The sequence below is a fragment of the Microcaecilia unicolor genome, chromosome 2, assembly GCF_901765095.1.
Source record: "Microcaecilia unicolor chromosome 2, aMicUni1.1, whole genome shotgun sequence".
NCBI classification, from domain to species: domain Eukaryota; kingdom Metazoa; phylum Chordata; class Amphibia; order Gymnophiona; family Siphonopidae; genus Microcaecilia; species Microcaecilia unicolor.
In genome coordinates this window covers 316,470,405-316,492,500 of record NC_044032.1, presented here as the reverse complement: position 1 = coordinate 316,492,500, position 22,096 = coordinate 316,470,405, and the positions used below count along the sequence as shown (strand labels likewise).

The window sequence follows — 22,096 nt, the reverse complement described above, 5'->3', positions numbered from 1 at the left end:
GATGCGCCAGACTGTGCCGGTGCCGGGGGTGCTTGCGCCCCCTGCGCCGTTGATGGAGGCGCCGGCGTGCTCTAGCCCGGTGCCGAGGCCTTCGATGCCGCTTGCGGCACCGGTCTCGACCGCCACGCAGGTGGAGTCCCCGTCGACGTCGATGGAGGGAGCTTCATCCCCGCCGGCGCGGGAGTCCACCGCTCGACTCCGCCACCGAGGACTCGGTGCCTCGAAGTCGAGCCGGGCCCTGTTGAGGTCTGAGCTGCAGGAGCTCATGTCCGACACCGAGGAAGAGGCCTTGTGGGGGGAGGAGGAGGACCCCAGATATTTTTCCTCAGAGGAGTCTGTGGGCCTTCCCTCCGACCCCACTCCTTCACCGGAGAGGAAGCTCTCGCCACCTGAGAGCCTCTCCTTTGCCTCTTTCATCAGGGATATGTCTATCTGCATTCCCTTTCCCGTGGTCTCTGTGGATGAGCCGAGAGCCAAGATGCTCGAGGTCCTCGACTATCCATCACCACCTAGAGAGTCCTCCACGGTACCGTTGCACAATGTCCTCAAAGAGACACTGCTTCGGAACTGGTTGAGACCTTTATCTAATCCCACCATCCCCAAGAAAGCGGAGTCCCAATACAGGATCCACTCAGACCCAGAGTTAATGCGGCCTCAATTGCCTCATGACTCGGCGGTCGTGGACTCTGCTCTCAAGAGGGCACGGAGTTCGAGGGATACCGCTTCAGCGCCCCCGGGGCGGGAGTCTCGCACTCTGGACCCGCATCCAATCCTACCAGCTCTACACGAGCATACACATGCGGAATAATGTGAAGCAACTGGCGGACCTGGTCGACAAGCTCCCCCCGGAGCAGTCCAGGCCTTTTCAGGAGGTGGTCAGGCAGCTGAAGGCGTGCAGAAAGTTCCTGTCCAGGGGTATTTATGACACCTGTGATGTGGCATCTCGAGCTGCGGCCCAAGGTATAGTGATGCGCAGACTCTCATGGCTGCGTGCCTCTGACCTGGACAACCGCACCCAGCAGTGGCTGGCTGATGTCCCTTGCCGGGGGGATAATATTTTTGGCGAGAAGGTCGAGAAGTTGGAGGACCAACTACATCAGCGGGAAACCGCCCTCGACAAGCTCTCCCACCGGGCGCCTTCAGCATCCACCTCTGCAGGTGGACGTTTTTCCTGGGCCCGGCAGGCTGCGCCCTACGCCTACAACAAGCGTAGGTACACCCAGCCGACCCGAAGGCCTCATCAGGCACAGGGACAGTCCCAGCTCGCTCGTTCCCGTCAACAGCGTGCGCCTAAGCAGCCCCCTGCGCTTCCACAGCAAAAACCGGGGACGGGTTTTTGACTGGATCCATGGGAACATAGCCGCCATCAAAGTGTCCGTACCGGACGATCTGCCAGTCGGGGGGAGGTTGAAAGTTTTTCACCAAAGGTGGCCTCTAATAACCTCCGACCAGTGGGTTCTCCAAATAGTGCGGTGCGGATACGCCCTGAATTTGGCCTCCACTCCACCAAATTGTCCTCCGGGAGCCCAATCCTTCAGCTCCCATCACAAGCAGGTACTTGCAGAGGAACTCTCCACCCTTCTCAGCACCAATGCGGTCGAGCCCTTGCCACCCGGGCAGGAAGGGCAGGGATTCTATTCCAGGTACTTCCTTGTGGAAAAGAAAACAGGGGAGATGCGCCCCATCCTAGACCTGAGAGGCCTGAACAAATACCTGGTCAAAGAGAAGTTCAGGATGCTTTCCTTGGGCACCCTTCTATCAATGATTCAGAAAGACGATTGGCTATGTTCCCTGGATTTAAAGGACGCATACACTCACATCCCGATACTGCCAGCTCACAGACAGTATCTCAGATTCCGTTTGGGAACACGGCACTTTCAGTACTGTGTGCTGCCCTTTGGGCTCGCCTCTGCGCCTCGAGTGTTCACAAAGTGCCTCGTGGTGGTGGCGGCGTACTTGCGCAAGCTGGGAGTGCACGTGTTCCCGTACCTCGACGATTGGCTGGTCAAGAACACCTCAGAGGCAGGAGCCCTTCGGTCCATGCAGTGCACTATCCACCTTCTGGAGCTGCTGGGGTTTGTGCTAAATTACCCAAAGTCCCATCTCCAGCCGGTCCAATCTCTGGAATTCATAGGAGCGCTGCTGAATTCTCAGACGGCTCAGGCCTTTCTTCCCGAAGCAAGGGCGCAGAACCTTCTGTCCCTTGCTTCCCAGACCAGAGCGTCTCAGCAGGTCACGGCTCGGCACATGTTGAGACTCCTGGGTCACATGGCCTCCACAGTTCATGTGACTCCCATGGCTCGCCTTCACATGAGACCTGCTCAATGGACCCTAGCTTCCCAGTGGTGTCAAGCCACCGGGAATCTAGAGGATGTCGTCCGCCTCTCCATCAGTTGCCGCAATTCACTGCACTGGTGGACCATTCGGACCAATTTGACCCTCGGACGTCCATTCCAAATTCCGCAGCCCGCGAAAGTGCTGACGACGGACGCATCTCGCCTGCGGTGGGGAGCTCATGTCGATGGGCTCCACACCCAGGGACTGTGGTCCCTCCAGGAACAGGATCTTCAGATCAACCTCCTGGAGCTCCGAGCGGTCTGGAACGCACTAAAGGCCTTCAGAGATCGGCTGTCCTGTCAAATTATCCAAATTCGGACAGACAATCAGGTTGCAATGTATTACATCAACAAGCAGGGAGGCACCGGATCCCGCCCCCTGTGTCAGGAAGCCGTCAGGATGTGGCGTTGGGCCTGCCAGTTCAGCATGCTTCTCCAAGCCACATACCTGGCAGGCGTAAACAATAGTCTGGCCGACAGACTGAGCAGAGTCATGCAACCGCACGAGTGGTCGCTCCATTCCAGAGTGGTACGCAACATCTTCCGAGAGTGGGGCACTCCCTCGGTGAACCTTTTCGCCTCTCAGACCAACCACAAGCTGCCTCTGTTCTGTTCCAGACTACAGGCACACGGCAGACTATCGTCGGATGCCTTTCTCCTCCATTGGGGGACCGGCCTCCTGTATGCTTATCCTCCCATACCTTTGGTGGGGAAGACCTTACTGAAGCTCAAGCAAGACCATAGCACCATGATTCTGATAGCGCCTTTTTGGCCCCGTTAGATCTGGTTCCCTCTACTTCTGGAGTTGTCCTCCGAAGAACCGTGGAGATTGGAGTGTTTTCCGACTCTCATTTCGCAGAACGACGGAGCGCTTCTGTACCCCAACCTTCAGTCTCTGGCGCTCACGGCCTGGATGTTGAGGGCGTAGACTTTGCTTCGTTGGGTCTGTCTGAGGGTATCTCCCGTGTCTTGCTTGCCTCTAGGAAGGATTCCACTAAAAAGAGTTACTTTTTCAAGTGGAGGAGGTTTGTCGTTTGGTGTGAGAGCAAGGCCCTAGAACCTCGTTCTTGTCCTACACAGAACCTGCTTGAATACCTTCTGCACTTATCAGAGTCTGGCCTCAAGACCAACTCAGTAAGGAATCACCTTAGTGCGATTAGTGCTTACCATCATCGTGTAGAGGGTAAAGCCATCTCTGGAGAACCTTTAGTCGTCCGATTTATGAGAGGCTTGCTCTTGTCAAGGTCCCCTGTCAAGCCTCCTGCAGTGTCATGGGATCTCAACGTAGTCCTCACCTAGCTGATGAAGCCTCCTTTTGAGCCACTGAATTCCTGCCATCTGAAGTACTTGACCTGGAAGGTCATTTTCTTGGTGGCAGTTACTTCAGCTCGTAGAGTCAGTGAGCTTCAAGCCCTGGTAGCTCATGCTCCTTATACAAAATTTCATCATAATAGGGTAGTACTCCGCACTCACCCCAAGTTTCTGCCAAAGGTGGTGTCGGAGTTCCATCTTAACCAGTCAGTTGTCTTGCCAACATTCTTTCCCAGACCGCATACCCGCCCTGCTGAACGTCAGTTGCACACATTGGACTGCAAGCGAGCTTTGGCCTTCTATCTGGAGCGGACACAGCCCCACAGACAGTCCGCCCAATTGTTTATTTCCTTCGACCCCAATAGGAAAGGGGTCGCTGTCGGGAAACGCACCATATCCAATTGGCTAGCAGATTGCATTTCCTTCACTTACGCCCAGGCTGGGCTGACTCTTGAGGGTCATGTCACGGCTCATAGTGTCAGAGCCATGGCAGCGTCGGTGGCCCACTTGAAGTCAGCCACTATTGAAGAGATTTGCAAAGCTGCGACGTGGTCATCTGTCCACACATTCACATCTCATTACTGCCTGCAGCAGGATACCCGGCGCGACAGTCGGTTCGGGCAGTCGGTGCTGCAGAATCTGTTTGGGGTTTAAATCCAACTCCACCCTCCAGGACCCAAATTTATTATGGTCAGGCTGCACTCTCAGTTAGTTGTTCTTCGTAGGTCAATTTCTGTTATACCCTCGCCATTGCGAGGTTCAATTGACCTGGGTTCTTGTTTTGAGTGAGCCTGAGAGCTAGGGATACCCCAGTCGTGAGAACAAGCAGCCTGCTTGTCCTCGGAGAAAGTGAATGATACATACCTGTAGCAGGTGTTCTCCGAGGACAGCAGGCTGATTGTTCTCACCTACCCTCCCTCCTCCCCTTGGAGTTGCGTTTACTCATTAATTTGCTTGTCATTCAACTGAGCGGGAACGGTCGCGCACGGGCGGGAAGACGGCCGCGCATGCGCGGTGGGCGTGCCCTGCGAGCGGGACCGCCCGCGAAGTTTTGTTCCGGTTGGTGGGGGCTGCTGTGGACGTCAACCCAGTCGTGAGAACAATCAGCCTGCTGTCTTCGGAGAACACCTGCTACAGGCATGTATCATTTGCTTTCTCTTCGTATGGGGCATATCGAATTGGAAGAAAAATCTTAGGTATTACCAGCAAGCAGTTAGAGAGCATCCGTGAATTCAGCTAGGACGCCATCTTGCCACGCCCCCCCTTCTTCCAACCGTGAGTCCCGTTCTCCTTTTTTTCATACGCGGAATATATTTGGCATAGGCTTCCAGGATGGCGTTTTTGAACAGCATCCATGCCTGATGTAAATTTTTGACCCTCACAGCTTATCCTCCTAGTTTTTTTTTTTTTTTCACGGTTGTTCTCATTTTATCATAGTCTCCTTTTTTAAAGTTAAACGCTAATGTATTTGATTTCCTATGTATACTTCAAAGTTAATTTCAAATCTGAACATATTATGGTCATTGTTATCAAGCAGTGCTTGCTAGATGCTATCTGTTAATGCTGTGGTACAAAGTTCGTTTTAAAACTTAGGGTAAAAAGACTATGGAGATTAGTTGATAAAATTTGCTTTTTTTGTATTTTTATTCTGCCTATCACTAACCTACAACTCCTCCTTTAAACCCCAATCTTTAAGTTTCTAAAGCACAAAGCAAAATAGTGTTCACTTATCAGAGAAATGTCCTCTTCTCTCAGAACTTCTCAGAAAGAAAGTTCAGTGGAACCTTTCTTCTTTATATAGTTTTGAATCTAAGGGGCCTTTTTTTAAACAGGCTGTCTTACAAGCTAATTCAGCAACCTGTGCAAATATTCTACTTCACCACACCTTAATTAACACCTGATTGAGGTCACAGCACGTGCTACTTCTCCAGCAGCTCTGAGACTGGCATTGGCCTCCCCTTTGTGTAAGACTGTACCTTACATACTGTGTGCAGCTCTGGTTGTATCACTTTGCACTTGTCCACATGAAGTTTCATCTGCGGTTTCACAAGATCCTTCTGCAAATCCTCACAATCCTCTGCTGTTTTAGCGATTTTGAATATTTCTGTGTCAGCTGCAGGTTTGATCTCTCTATCGCTCCTATTTTCGTATCATATATGAATATTGGCGCCCCCTAGGGTGAACCTGCATATAGGTCCTGTGGGTGCAGCAAGATGGAAGAAATCTGCTGGTGCAGGGCTGCCTTTCTTTCTGTAAGGGCAGCAGTCAGCAGCACATTTCCAACTGCCGACACCTGCACTGCACCGAGCATACTCAGTTCAGCACGTATGCGCGAGAGTGACAACTGAACTGCGTGAGAGTGACAACTGAACCTGAGCGTGCACGGGGGGCGGGGGGAGTGCTGGCATTGGCAGCTAGAAACGTGCTGCTGACTGCATCAGGGATGAGACTGCTGGTGGGGGGTCGGGGACTCCAGAGAGAACTCTTCAGCTGGTGGGGCCTGGGGACTAATGATGTGCACCGCTGCTAGATAACCCTTGCCCACCTGGATCCACCCGTGGCTATGCCACTGTGGCGTACACTGGGATATTCCCTCTGACCTTCCACATAAACAGTCTCCATCTGCTGATTGGGGAAGGTAAACATGTCTGAATTGGTCTGTAGGGACTCAAGGAAAGAAAATTAGCAGGTAAAATCTAATTTCTCTAATGTGGTATTTCATTTGCTGCTGTTTTCTCCAATGTGGTATTTCATTTGCTGCTGATATAAACAATGTAAATTTGTGGTATTAGGGAAATTGTTTAAAAACATTTTTCTGCTTTCTTCTGACTGAATATGTTTATGGGGTAATTCTATAAGGAATCACCTCATTTTAGGCAGTAGGAATGTGCATAAATGGCCTCTTATAGAATACCAAAGTTTGATGGCACTTACTTTGCCAGTGGGGTGTGTGCATGGGTGAAGCACTCAAATATATGTGTAAATTATTGAATACAATTGTTTACACATGTTCTGGCTAACACCTAGGTGTGGGCATTTATATGAGTTGTAGGGTTGGTGTAAGTGATTAAATATAAGCATGTTTTCTGCCACTTGCGTTAGTATTCTGTAATAAAAAGTAGGCATCTACTTTTCTTTATAGAATATGCTTAAAATAAGCACCTATTTACCCTCTTATCCTAGGTACCCTATTACAGAATTGTCAATGGGATTTTTATGGAACCAGATTTTAAACTGGTGAAAGGCAGTAGAAGGGGCAATAGGGGGTATTTGCTGAATTGCTGGATGAAAGTCCAGTTGAAATTATTTCTAGTAATGTTATACTGCTTTATCGGTATAAATATCCAGACATCCCAATTTCAATAGCTGCACAAACAATGTGTGGGATTTTTTGTTTGTTTGTTTTTTTTAATAGCAATGTTAGAAAAAAGCCACACTAAAACTAGATCCTAGCTTTCTGCATATTCGGCTTCTGCACCTGCAGAGGTCCACCTTCAAAACAGATTAATAATTTTGATGCCAAATTGGCCTGCAGAGCAAAATGTGCAACTACGCATTAGCGCCGATCAAACACAAGCTAATGGCAAAAATTTATGAAAGGTACAGTTCTCAAGCTAGAAATTCAAGGACCTTGATTGTCCTAAGAGATCTTTCAGGAGTGTTTTATTAGTAGGAGAGTCATAGAACAGATCACTGGCACTGGATTTGCCCGGTTGGGTCAGTGCTGATGTTAGCTGCTGATTTTTTTTTTGTTAAATTTGTACCCCGCGCTTTCCCACTCATGGCAGGCTCAATGCGGCTTACATGGGGCAATGGAGGGTTAAGCGACTTGCCTGTGCCTGAAGTGGGAATCAAACTCAGTTCCCCAGGACCAAAGTCCACCACCCTATCCACTAGGCCACTCCTCCACACAGGATAAACCAGTCTGGTCCTGTTGTATGTGGCATGTGTTTCCTACACTCTCAGCTGTGACTGATCTGGGGCTTCAAGGCAATAGCAGGGGAGCCATTAACCCTTTGGTGCCAGATGTCTTACCGAGGCCTCTAAAGGTTAAAAGAAAATGTCTTAAAGAGTAAGTTTATCAAATGATATAAGAGAATACAGTGTCCTGTTATGTATAGATTGTTTATAAATATTTATGGCCTTGTAGTGACATTGCTGTTGCTTGTGACCTGGATTGGCCACTGTTGGAAACAGGATACAGAGTTTGATGGACCTTTGGCAATGTTTATGTTCTTATGTTATAGTCGAGACTAGAAATTATATATTGAAAAGCAGCAGTCTGGGTATTTGGCTGTAAATAGGATTCATTGGATCCCATTTGTAGATCATAGTAATTGGACCTCAGGAAGCTGGGGAGGAAGTGGGAAAGAAGGGGCAAAAGAAAAGCACCCTGTAGCAGAAGAAAGTCACATTTGAGATGCTAGAAACAAACATGTTTAAGAGAGGCTCTGGGTCTCCATTGTGATGACTATGGTTGGCCTCCAGCTCAACCAGTGCTGCAAATTTATGGGCAGCTTAAGAGACAACTCTTAAGTTGTGTGGCGGCTGAGGGACAAAGTTGATGATTAATGTTTGAAAGAGAGAGTGGAAGATGGTTCTCGTTGCTCTGGAATCAGTTTTGTGTGGCTTTTGACTTTTTTATTTATGGTTTTTGTTTTGACGTAATGACAAATGAAATATTTATCATTGATCCAGAATCCAAGGAATCACCGCATTTCTAATCACTAACTCCAGCTTGGGGTGGAAAAGTGAGCATCTCCATAAAATTGACTGGTTTGCATTGCAGTGTGTAGTGAAGCATCGGGGAGTGGTGTGTGCATCTGGGAATGTGCAGTACATTCTAATTTCTCTCTGCATGAGATTACTGCCTCGGAGACTTGCATGAAAGCACTAACTCTACCTTCTTTCTTCTCCCTGACTTGCACCAAGGCTGCCAGACAGATCAAAGATAGGTACAGTACAAAAAAAACTTTTCCTCCTGTTAAAAATGTGTTTTGTTTTCTCTCTCATCTGTTCTTTGATTGCTTTAAATTTCATTTCTGTCCAAGACTCTCAGCTTTTGTTCATCGTTCAGTAGGGTGTGGAGTAGAGCTGTTTGAATCTCCCCCCTCCCCCCACATCTGTTTTTTCCCCCCTCAAAACAATAAACACCTCTGTTTTTTAGGATAACTACAGTATTCAGGTTTTGACCAAGTTTATCCCAGTGTAACTGATGATCTTTTTACAGTCACCATTTATAGTCCTCAAGAACCAGCACTAGCAACCCCTTATTTAGGGCTCCTTTTACAAAGTGGCGCTACAGATTAGTGTGCACTGAATGAGTAGAAGCCCATTCAATTCCCATGGGCTTCTTTGTATTCAGTGCACTCTAGTTGATAGTGCCACTTTGAAAAGGAGCCCTTAGGTTATTAATGCTGTTTACATACCTTGAGCAACATTGAGGTGAGACTGAAAGACCAAGTGGCATCAAAGAATAAGCCACCGATTCCCAATTGTTTTGCAGTCTGTGACTACTAAGCCAGAATAATATCCTTTGTTTAAAGTGTGAGAATTTTGATGGTTCTAATCTTACAAATTTATCCCCCTGTTTACTGAGCTGTGCTAGTGGCTGTGATGCGCTAATGCCAACACAGTGCGACTTAGTAAACGGTAGTAGGGGGAGGGGATTTTTTTTTTTTTTTTTTATTTCTCTTTCCACTGTTAAGTTCCCTTACTGCCACAAAGTTCAGCAATTCGTCATCTGAATGGGGAAGAAGCCAAGCTCAAGTTTTATAACTTGACTTGATTTGGGAGCATTTATTTTAAGTTTGTATGACTGAGGCTGATTTTTAAATTGCCTTTTGGTAGGTTTAATTACCAAGTACTGGACATCACAGGCACAAATGATCAGAGTGGAGGGAAGAGCTGTTGTCTCTGCAGCTGAAAAGATTTAATCATTTATTTTATTTAAAAACATTTTACTTCTGCTAAAAACAATTACAAAAAAAATACTGTAAACAATTAATATTTAAAACAGTGGAAGAGGGTGGTGAGTGCTGCTGGTCTTCACTGAGGTAGGGGAAAGTGAGTGTAATTTTACTCATGAGAACCCGAATGGGAGATGTGGTACTTTTGTAGGACAGGTCTTGAAACTAGAAGTTAATAAAGTAGACTCTAAAATATATTTGAAGGTTGAAACAGCAATATTTCAGTTGTTATTCCTGAGCAATTGTTGTTTAAAGAGTTTTAAAGCTGTCCCTACTAGCCTCTGCACTGCTATGAGTATAAATACACCTGGATGCTACCCTGTCCTCAGAACACAGTGAAGACAGACAGAAATGAGTAAAAAAAAAAAAAATTTGCCAAAGAAGAGGCACAGAAAAAGAAGAGTTATTTTTTTCCCAAAAGAAACAGACTGGCCCACAATAGATGCCGCATACTTTTGCCCCCACTCTTTTCCTCAAAACAGAAAGTATCAAGATGCAAGTAGTACTAAAATATTTCAAAAGGAGAGCTAGAAATAAGACTGGACAGGTAGAGCTGAGGGAGAAATAAGAGCACATTTTGCAGAATCCTTTTGATATGGCTGTTATGAACTGAAGTTAGCACTGAATGTGGCTCTTGAAATTTAAATCCTTGCTGAAGTGGCTTAATAATTAGGAAATGGTTGGCATCACTAAGTGAAATAACTAAATAAGGTGATCAAACACCAGAGCCAATTCCATGGGGTTTTTTTTTTAAACAACTTGGAAACCAATTTGCTGGTCTTCAGAAGTGATGGGAATTCAGTTTGCTTGTCTAAGTACATAAGTATTGACATACTGGTACAGACCAAAGGTCCATCAAGCCCAGCATCCTGTTTCCAATAGTGGCCAATCCAGGTCGCAAATACCTGGCAAAATCCCAAAAAAGTTCAATACGTTTTATGCTGCTTATCCCAGAAATAGCACTGGATTTTCCCAAGTCAATTTAATAATAGTCTATAGACTTTTCCTTTAGGAAGCTGTCCAGACCTTTTTTAAACCCCGCTAAGCTAAACGTTGAGTGAAGAAAAATTTCTCAGATTCATATTAAATTTACTGCTTTGTAGCTTCATCGCATACCCCCTAGTCCTAGTATTTTTAGAAAGAGTAAACAAATGATTCATGTCTACCCGTTCCACTCCACTCATTATGTTATAGAACTCTTATCATATATACCCTCAGCCATCTTTTCTCCAAGCTGAAGAGCCCTAGATGCTTCAGCCTTTCCTCATAGGGAAATCATCCCATTCCCTTTATCATTTTCGTCACCCTTCTCTGTACCTTTTCTAATTCCACTATATCTTTTTGAGATGCGGCGACCAGAATTGAACACAATATTTGAGGTGCGGTCACACCATGGACTGATACAAGGGTATTATAACGTCCTCACTTTTGTTTTCCATTCCTTTCCTAATAATACCTAACATTCTATTTGCTTTCTTAGCCGCCGCAACAGCACACTGAGCAGAGAGTTTCAGCGTATCATCAACAACGATGCCGAGATCCCTCTCTTGGTCGGTGGCTCCTAACATGGAACCTTGCATTACATAGCTATAATTCGGGTTTCTCTTTCCCACATGCATCACTTTGCACTTGTTCACATTAAACATCATGTGCCATTTAGATGACCAGTCTCCCAGTCTCATAAGGTCCTCTTGTAATTTTTCACAATCCTCTCACAATTTAACAACTTTGAATAACTTTCTGTCGTCAGCAAATTTAATTACTGTCTACCCTTCTACATTGAGAATACCGACCATTTAACCCTACTCTCTGTTTTCTATCCTCCACGATAGGACACTACCTCCTATCCCATGACTCTCCAATTTCTTCTGGAGTCTTTCATGAGGTGCTTTGTCAAACGTCTTTTGAAAATCCAGATACACAATATCAACTGGCTCACCTTTATCCACATGTTTGTTCACCCCTTCAAAGAAATATAATAGATTGGTGAGGCAAGATTTCCCTTCACTAAATCCATGTTGGCTTTGTCTCATTAATCTGTGCTTCTCTCTGGAACATTTTTAAAATATCGGTATTACATGGGCTTCCCTACAATCTTTCGGTACCACACTCGATTTTAAAGATAAATTACATATTTCTAACTAAAGTTCCGCCAGTTCATTTTTCAATTCTATCAGTACTCTAGGATGAATACCATCCGGTCCAGGAGATTTTCTACTCTTCAATTTGTCAAATTGCCCCATTACATCCTCTAGGTTTACAGAGATTTCATTCAGTTTTTCTGACTCATCAGCTTTGAATACCATGTCTGGCACTGGTATCTCTCCCAAATTTTCCTCGTTGAAGACGGAAGCAAAGAATTCATTGAATCTCTCTGCTGTGGCTTTGTCTTCCCTGATTGCTCCTTTTACCCCTTGGTCATCTAGTGGTCCAACCAATTCTTTTGCCGGCTTCTTGCTTTTAATATACCTAAAAAAAACAAAACAAAAAAAAACATTTTTACTATGTGTTTTTGCCTCCAACGCAATCTTTTTTTTCAAAGTCCCTCTTTGCCTTCCTTATCAGCGTTTTGCATTTGACTTGACATTCCTTATGCTTCTTATTATTATTTTCAGTCTGTTCCTTCTTCCATTTTCTGAAGGATTTTCTTTTAGCTCTAATAGCTTCCTTCACCTCACTTTTTAACCATGCCTGTTGTCGCTTGGTCTTCCTCCCTCCTTTTTTATACACGGAATATATTTGTCTTGGGCTTCCAGCATGGTATTTTTAAACAGCATCCATTCCTGGTAAACTTTTGACCCTTGCAGCCATTCCTCTAAGTTTTTTTTCACTGTTCTTCTCATTTTATCATAGTTTCCTTTTTGAAAGTTAAACGCTAATGTATTGGATTTCCTGTTTATAACTTACTCCAAAGCTAATATCAAATCTGATCATATTATGATCACTGTAATCAAGCGGCCCCATCACCATTACATCCCATGCCAGATCATGCGCTCCACCAAGGACTAGGTCTAGAATTTTCCCTTCTCTTGTCGGCTCCTGTCCCAGCTGCTCCTTAAAGCAGTCCTTGATTTCGTCAAGGAATTTTACCTCCCTAGCATGCCCTGATGTTACATTTACCCAGTCAATATCGGGGTAATTGAAATCACCCATTATATCATGTTGCCCAGTTTGTTAGCCTCCCTAATTTCCGAGATCATTTCTACTTCCGTCTGTTCTTCCTGGCCGGGTGGTCCTTTTTCCCTTTACACATGGAATTTCAATCCATAGAGATTCCAAGATGTGTTTTGTTTCCTGCAGAATTTTCAATCTATTTGATTCAAGGCCCTCCTTAACATACAATTCTACCCCTCTACCATTTCGATCCACCCTATCACTACGATATAATTTGTACCCCGATATGGCAGTGTCCCACTGGTTATCCTCCTTCCACCAGGTCTCAGAGATGCTTATTATATCTAATTTTTCATTTAGTGCAATATATTTTAACTCTCCCATCTTATTTCTTAGGCTGTTCTTATTTTCATCATTATTTATTTATTTTATTTATTTGTTGCATTTGTATCCCACATTCTCCCACCAGTTTGCAGGCTCAATGTGGCTTACATTATACTGTAATGGCGATCACCATTTCCGGAATGAAATTACAAGTAGCATTAAAGGGAAGACACATACATAGTGGTGTTATATTGAAGTTCCTGAATTGTATAGTGAATAATAACAATAGGTTAATTAGCTGTGTCAAGTTTGTATCCTGTATTAGAGATGAGGTAGTAGAGCAAGGATTGTGTGCTTTCGTTCGTAGCATTGGGAACAGTTAATTGTGAGTGTTCAGATTTGTTTAGTTCATGTAGAGTTTTAAGTGTTTGGGATGTATCCTTATGGTATGCCTTCTTGAACAGGTTGGTTTTCAGTAATTTACGGAAAATTGTCAGGTCGTGCATTGTTTTTATGGCCTTTGGTAGTGCATTCCACAATTTCGCACTAGTGTAGGAGAAATTTGATGCATATGTGGATTTATATTTAAGTCCTTTGTAATTGGGGTAATGATGATTCATGAATGTGCGTGCTGATTTTTTTTTTGCGTTCCTGGTTAGCAGGTTTATGAGATCTGACATATAGGTCGGGGCTTCACCATGAACGATTTTGTGAATCATGGTGCAAACTTTGACGGAAGCCAGTGTAGTTTTTCTCTTAGAGGTTTGGCACTTTCATATTTCGTTTTTCCAAATATAAGTCTGGCTGCTGTGTTTTGGGCGGTCTGGAGTTCTTGATGATGTGTTCTTTGCATCCGGCATAGATGGAATTACAGTAGTCTAGGTGGCTTAGTACTAGTGATTGTACTAGGCTGTGAAATATTTCCCTTGGGAAGAAAGGTTTTATTCTTTTAAGTTTCCAAATTGAGTAGAACATTTTCTTTGGTGTATTTTTTGCGTGATTTTTAAGTGTGATATTTCGGCCAATTGTAACTCCAAGGATTTTCAGACTGTCTGATACAGGGAGAATATAATCTGGAGTGGTTATGTTAGTGGGTTTGTACATATTGTATTGTGATGAGAGAATAAGACACTGTGTCTTTTCTGCGTTGAGCTTTAGTTGGAACGCGTCCGCCCATGAATTCATTATATGGAGGCTTTGTTTGATTTCGTTTCTGATTTCAGTTAGATCGTTTTTGAACGGGATGTAGATCGTGACATCATCTGCGTATATGTACGGGTTCAGTCAGTCCTTGGTTGGCTAGGGTTTTGGCTAGAGGTGTCATCATTAAGTTGAAGAGGGTTGGTGAAAGCGGTGATCCTTGTGGTACACCGCAATCAGGTTTCCATGGTGGTGGTGATCTTGAATTTGAAATCACTTGGTATGTTCTTGTGGATAAGAAGCCATTGATCCAACTAAGTACGTTTCCTCCTATTCCGAAGTACTCTAGGATGTTTGTGAGTATTTGGTGGCTGACCACGTCGAACGCGCTAGACATGTCAAATTGTAGGAGGAGTACATTGTTGCCAGTTGCAATTGTTTATTTGAATTTGGTTAGGAGAGTAATTAGTACTGTTTCTGTGCTGTGGTTGGATCGGAATCCTGATTGTGATTCGTGTAGTATTGAAAATTTATTTAAGTATTTGGTAAGTTGTTTGGTTACCATGCTTTCCATTAATTTAACTGCTAGAGGGATGGATGCTACTTGGGCGGTAGTTGGTTGTGTCACTTGTTTTTTTTCTTTAAGTCTTTGGGTATGGGGGTAAGTAGTATGTTTCCTTTGTCCTTGGGGAAGAGTCCATGTTGTAGCATGTAATTTAGATGTGATGTGAGGTCTGTTATGTAGCGTTGGGGGGCGGATTTTATTAGGTTGTTAGGACAGTATCCAGTTTACAATGGGATTTGGCGAGCTTGTGGATTGCTTGGGTGATGGTTTCTTCGGTTAGGAGGTCGAAGTTTGTCCAGATGCAGTCTGCTGGATATTCATCAGGAGTGGGGTCCAGACAGTCAATGAATATTTCATGATCAGTGGTGTTGAGTGATATTGTGGATCGTAGTTTTATAATTTTCTCGTTGAAGTATTTGGCGAGGTTGTCTGCTGATGGAGTGTCTGTATTGGTTGTGGTAACCGGTGTGGTGTCTATTAGTTTGTTCATGAGTTGATAGAGTTTATGTGCATCTTTGTAGTCTGGACCTATTTTGGTTTTGTAGTATGCTCGTTTGGTTTGTCTTGTTGTATATTTGTATTTTCTTTGCGTTTGTTTCCAAGCATTGAGTGTGTGTTCATTTTTCATTTTTTGCCATGCGCGTTCAAGTCTCCTGACTTGTGTTTTTAGTTTTTTCAGTTCTTCGTTGAACCAAGGTATCGAGCTGTGTCTTTGTGTGGTTCTTGTTTGTAGTGGTGCGATTTTGTCTAATATGCTCCTGCATCTGTCGTCCCAATTTTGGAGATAGTGTTTGGAGTCTGTCTGTGCTAACCATTCATTTTTGTAGATTTGTTGCCAGAATGTTGTAGGGTCGATTTGGCCTCTCGTGGTGTAGGTTGTACATTCTTGTTTGGGTTGCATGTCTTTTTTCCGCCATTGTAGGGCTAGGTTTAATTTATGGTGGACTGACCATGGTGTGTCTGTCCATTTTGTATCTGTTATTATAAGGTTTGAATCTGAGTGTAGTTTGTATGTGATGAGGTCAATTGTGTGTCCTTTATCATGTGTAGCTTGCATATTAGGCATATTGAGGTCCCATAGTTGTAGGAAGTCTTTGCACTCACGTGCATTGGTTGCGTTAGGGTCTTCCAGGTGTAGGTTTATATCCCCTATTATAAGCAAGTTGGAGTTCGATACACATGTATTCGATATAAAATCCATGAAGTTTGATTGGCATTCTTGCCAGTTTCCTGGTGGTCTATAAAACAGGACTACATTTAGGTGATCGAGCAGGGTAGTACGGTGAATTCTGACTGAAGCAATTTCAAGTTTTGGAGTTATGGACTCATCTATTGGTGTTACAGTGTAGTACGGTGAATTCTGACTGAAGCAATTTCAAGTTTTGGAGTTATGGACTCATCTATTGGTGTTACAGTGAAGTGGGATCTATAGATTACTGTTATACCATAAGTACATAAGTAATGCCACACTGGGAAAAGACCAAGGGTCCATCGAGCCCAGCATCCTGTCCACGACAGCGGCCAATCCAGGCCAAGGGCACCTGGCAAGCTTCCCAAACATACAAACATTCTATACATGTTATTCCCGGAATTGTGGATTTTTGCCAAGTCCATTTAGTAGCAGTTTATGGACTTTAGGAAACCGTCTAACCCTTTTTAAAACTCTGCCAAGCCATTCGCCTTCACCACGTTCTCCGGCAACGAATTCCAGAGTTTAATTACGCATTGGGTGAAGAAACATTTTCTCCAATTTGTTTTAAATTTACTACACTGTAGTTTCATTGCATGCCCCCTAGTCCTAGTATTTTTGGAAAGCGTGAACAGACGCTTCATATCCACCTGTTCCACTCCACTCATTATTTTATATACCTCTATCATGTCTCCCCTCATCCATCTCTTCTCCAAGCTGAAAAACCCTAGCCTCCTTAGTCTTTCTTCATAGGGAAGTCGTCCCATCCCCGCTATCATTTTAGTCGCCCTTTGCTGCACCTTTTCCAATTCCACTATATCTTTCTTGAGATGCGGCGACCAGAATTGAACACAATACTCAAGGTGCGGTCGCACCATGGAGCGATATAACCACATTATAACATCCTCACACCTGTTTTCCATACCTTTCCTAATAATACCCAACATTCTATTCGCTTTCCGAGCCACAGCAGCACACTGAGCAGAAGGTTTCAGTGTATTATCGACGACACCCAGATCCCTTTCTTGGTCCGTAACACCTAACGTGAAACCTTGCATGACGTAGCTATAATTCGGGTTCAGTTTTTCCACATGCATCACCCTGCACTTGCTCACATTAAACGTCATCTGCCATTTAGCCTCCCAGTCTCGTAAGGTCCTTATGTAATTTTTCGCAATCCTGTCGCGAGTTAACGATTTCGAATAACTTTGTGTCATCAGCAAATTTAATTACCTCGCTAGTTACTCCTATCTCTAAATCATTTATAAATATATTAAAAAGCAGCGGCCCTACCACAGACCCCTGAGGAACCCCACTAACTACCCTTCTCCATTGTGAATACTGCCCATTTAACCCCACTCTCTGTTTCCTATCCTTCAACCACCTCCTCTCTTTTCTCTCCTTGTCCAGTGTGTAATTTTGTAGCCTGGGGGGCAAAGTTCTAAGATTATGGGGTCCTTTTGATCGTGGATCCAGGTTTCGCTAATGAGTGCTAGGTCAAGATTGTCTGCCGTGATCCAGTCATTTATTGTTGTTGCTTTATTAACTACTGATCTGGCGTTTATGTATCCCACCCGGATTGTTTGGTAGGGGTCCGTTATGTTCGTAGTTGTATTGATTTTCTTAATGTCACGTCTATGGCCGTGACCACCCTCAGCCTTAACTTCTTTCTGGGGGTCAGCAGCTCTGCTGGCTTCTGTCTGTGTTTCTGTTAGTCTTGTCTCTAGTCTCTGCGCTGATTATCTCACTAGACCTCACCTGTGTGGGCTATGCTTCCCTGCCTGGCCAGTTTCCAAGATGGCTTCCATCTGTTCTGTTCCAGCTTCCAAGATGGCTCCTGCTTGTCTTTCCTGTGGGCTCACTTCCTATGTGTGTCAAGCCTCTCTTTGGGGTCAGTGTACTTCCTGCTTCTGTCCTGCTGCTGGTGACTCATCAGTGAGAGCCTTCATAAGGAAGTGCTGTGCTTGCAGTCGGGGCATTTGCATAAATGTTATGCTCTTGGGCCAGGTCAGGTTAGTAAGTGTCTGCTGCACTACTGCTTAGCCTCTCTCTGGGTTCCTGCCCAGCTTCTTTCTGTGTCTGTTGTCCTTCCGTGGGGGTGTCTTCCCTGCCACTGTCTGTCTGTGGACTGCGGGTCCTTCCGGGCTTACCCTGAGTTGGGGTGAAGCCTCTGTCTGTAGACTGCGGGTCCTTCCTGGCTTACCCTGTGTTTGGGATGAAGCCTCTGTCCCTGGCTTACCCTGGGTTGGGGTGAAGCCTTTGTCCGGGTTTGTTCTCTGTCTGTATGTGAAGCCTCAGCCTTTGTGAGTTCTCCAGTCAGTGTGTGGAACGGCTGTGGCTTCAGACCTTTGGCCTGTATTCCTGGTTCACTCTGTTTGCTCTACTGCCTGCCCAAGACCCTTGGCCTGTTATTCCTGGTTTGCTCTCTTTACCCTAAGTCCTGCCTTGGCTAGCCTGTGTGCCTACCCTGCTTGTATATCCTGAATCCTGTATCTGTCTAGCTAGTGTGTATTTCCTGGGTGATTATTCCTGTATCCTGTCTCCACCTAGCTAGAGGGTTTACCCTGTGGGTATTCCCGGATCCCCGTTCTGCCTAGTGTGTATGCTGCCCTAGTCCTTGCTCCTGCTAAGCTTCTGTATGCCTTGTGTTCCTTGGTCTGTCTTCTGGGTCTTGCTAGTGGCTGCGCAGCAGCACGCTGTCTGTTTTAGTTCCTAGTCTAGTCTTCCTCGTGTTTCCTAGACCCAGGGTGGGCCCTCTGGTTCTCCAGTTCCGGCCCTGTCCTACAAGTCCTGCCGGCCACCTGCACGCTAGAGCTCAACTCTAGCGGAACGGTGGCCAAGCGCAGGTGAAGCGGATCCTGTCCTGACGGTTCCAGTTGCCTACTTCCAATCCAGAGTTCCAGTCCGGTCCTTCCGTATGCCCAGCTCCAGGGTGGTCTTGCCTGCCGCTCCTTGGCAGTGGCCCAAGGGCTCACGAACTTCAGTTCCGCCTCGAGAACCTGATAGAATGCTAAGGCCCTCGAGAACGCGACACTTAAGTTGTCTGTTCTCTTGTTGTGTTGGTTTGTTATGTCCTTTCTTTCCTTTGTATTGGGATTGTCCCCGTGGGGTTGTTCTTCCATTGTTTTGGTTATTGTTATGCTGGTGAGGTGTAGTGTATCTAGTTAATCTGAGGGGGTTAAGTATTGTGGGTATGCTGTTGGTGTTTGAGAGGGGAGAGGTGAGTATATGGTGAATTAAGGATAGTGTGTAAGTTATTAGGAGTAGTGTAGTGATATTCATTTTGTTTTTCTTTGGGGTTCTCTATGAGGTTCTCTATAAAGTTGGGGTGGTGTTTTTTTTTTTGTTTTGAGGATTTTTCTAGGGTCGGTAAAGGGTGAGCTTGGGATTATTATTTTTAACTCATGGTTGTCGTCTGTTTCAGTAGCCTTGCTGGCCTGTCTCCTTATCTCCTGAGGATCGGTGGGTTGACGAGTGGGGAGGTGAGCCTGTTGCGTGGCCTCGGTATCACTGAATTCGCTGTCCCGCCCTTAAGGTTGTGTTGGTTGGTCTTTGTTGTCCGTTGCCGGTTGCAGTCTTTCTCCTCCCGTCACCTCGTTTCGGCGCTCTAAGTAGTTATAGGGTCGGTACTTAGAGTGTGGAGTTCCATTTTCAGAGTTGTCAGCTGATTGCGTCTCCTTCAGCCGTCACTGGTCTGCTGGCTGTAGCTTCTTGGGTGAATTTCTTCAAAAAGACGGTAAATGAATCACTAGGATGCTGCAGTATTGAAAATGCTGGTTCTATTATGCTTGGAAATCTCTTAGCTATTCAACAGGTCCAGGAAGTAAAGTATTGTTTAATGAGTAGATTGCTGGAGCTCACAGGTTCAGACAAGCTACAAGTATCAACGCATTGGTGGTCCATTTATTTCAAGAATCTATCAGGAAGAACCTGATTCCATATCATCATGCTGATCAATCCATAGACTGGTGGGTTGTGTCCATCTACCAGCAGGTGGCGATAGCAATCCTTTTGCCTCCCTATATGTGGTCATGTGCTGCCAGAAACTCCTCAATATGTTCTCTATCTCAGCAGGTGGTGGTCACACACAGCAGCAGCTCTGGCTAGGTCTCCAAGCCTAATCTTTAGGTTTTGTTGAGTACCTGGGGTTGAGGGCTCTTCTTGAGCAAGTGCAAACCTGGTGGTGCCAGGTCCCTCCTTTTCTCCCCCCTCCCGCTGGCTCCATTTTAAAAAAAAAAAAAATTTTGGACGTCCTTTAAGGGCGTTTATTTCAACATCAATTGCAGCTGCTCACTGGGACACCAGTTCGTTACAGCTCGGAGCGAGAAGCAGGTAATTTTTACCTTTTTATAGCGGGCAGGGGGTTCCCCATGCGGTCTCCACGTGGCTTATGGCGTCGGAGGGCGAGGGCGCGAGGATTCGCTCCCCGGACCGCGTGTGTGCGTCTAGCGGGGATGCAGGGGTTTCAAAGCCTGAATCGCCTTTGTTGAGCATCAGTTTGGACGCTCAATGTTTCGGTTCTTCCTCCGGTGCGGTGGTTTTTCCCGCCAGAAGCGCCCATCCCCCGCTGCTCGCCCACTCCATGTTGACCGGCCACTCTGCTTGGACGGCTTCTTCTTGGGCCGCCCTCGAGCTGGGAGACGTTAATACTATGGTCGCCCTTGATTCGGGCGACGGTAAGAAAGTGGCCAAAGTTAAGCGCCGTTCTTCCCGCGTGGCTCATCGGAGTTTCACGCAGGACGCCATTTTGGATGCGCAGCATGTTTCTCCCCCGCTCTTGCGAGCGCCGGTTGAGGGTGCATCTAGGGCCGTGGCCCAAGCTGCAGAAGTGCACAGTTCGGGGGGTTTCTCCCCTGAGTTCATTTTGCTGCTGCATCAGGCTTTTCTTATGCAAAACGCTGCCCCTGCCCCCCTGTCTGATAAAGGGGTTGAGGCCTCTGGAAGCAAACGCCCTCGGGTGGATTTCCAGGCCCTAGAGGACTCTGTCTCCTCTGATGTACATGAGGGCAGCGTATCGGAGTTCTCCCAACGGTCCTTTGGGGTTTCCTTGGAGAAGACGGATTCCCACTCGGATCTTTCGCTCAGAGGATTTGCCCAACCTCTTAGTGCAGGCCATGAGCATTTTGAAGATTTCCTCTCCGGAGGACGTCTCTCCCTCAGCCTCTGTTGGCTCCGCCATTATGCTGGGGACGAAGCACCCGCCTAGAACCTTCCACGTGCATAAGGCCATGCGCACCTTGATTTCGTTTCAATGGGATGTCCCAGAAGCGAGCCTCAAAGTGGCTAGGGCTATGTCCCGCCTCTATCCTCTGCCTGAAGGTGAATGGGAGGCCTTTCTTTGGCCTACCGTGGATTCTTTAATCACTGCGGTGACTAAGAAAATGGCGTTGCCGGTGGAAGGTGGCACGGCCCTAAAGGACGCCCAAGACAGAAGATTGGAGGCGGCCTTAAGTTCTTCCTTCGAGGCGGCTGCTTTAAGTTTGCAGGCCTCAATTTGCGGCTCCTATGTGGCCAGGGCGTGCCTGACGATTGTGCAGCGGGCTTCCTCCTTGGATCCTTCCTTGAGGGCTGATTGGCCGGCCCTGGAATCGGGCTTGGCTTATTTGGCAGACTTGCTGTATGATGTCTTGAGAGCCTCAGCTAAAGGTATGGCTCAGACTGTCTCTGCGCGGCGTTGGCTTTGGCTGAAGCATTGGTCTGCTGACCACGCCTCTAAGTCTCGCCTGGCTAAGTTGCCTTTTAAAGGCAAGCTGCTCTTTGGGGTCGAGCTGGACAAAATTGTGACCGATCTCGGCACGTCTAAGGGCAAGAGGTTACCAGAGGTCAGGGCTCGGGCCAGTGGTGCTCGCCCCGGTTCCTCCAAAGGACGGTTTCAGGAAGCCCGTCGGTATCGCCCGGGCAAGTTGGGCTCCTCTGCCCCCTCTTCCTTCAAGAGGAACTTCTCCCCCAAGCAGCATTCCTTTCGCAGAGACCGCAGTCCCGGAGGTGCATCCTTCGATCCTCCCCCAGGGTCTCGTACCCAATGATGGGGCCCTTGTCCATGGCCCAGTGCGGATTGGAGGACGCCTGTCCTCGTTTCTGGGCGAGTGGACCAGGGTAACTTCAGACGCTTGGGTGCTGGAAGTCATCAGAGACGGCTACAAGCTAG

At 46.3% G+C, this 22,096-nt stretch overlaps 1 protein-coding gene across 2 annotated transcripts in view; it reads left to right on the top strand.

Moving 5' to 3' along the window:
- The window catches only part of FSD1L (fibronectin type III and SPRY domain containing 1 like), a 525,899-nt gene that overhangs the window by 130,170 nt on the left and 373,633 nt on the right, over positions 1-22,096 (top strand). For both annotated transcript variants that reach the window (XM_030194325.1, XM_030194324.1), the window contains one exon: positions 8,580-8,602. In XM_030194325.1, the coding sequence (XP_030050185.1) occupies positions 8,580-8,602 (23 nt within the window). The remainder of the gene's footprint in view (positions 1-8,579; positions 8,603-22,096) is intronic.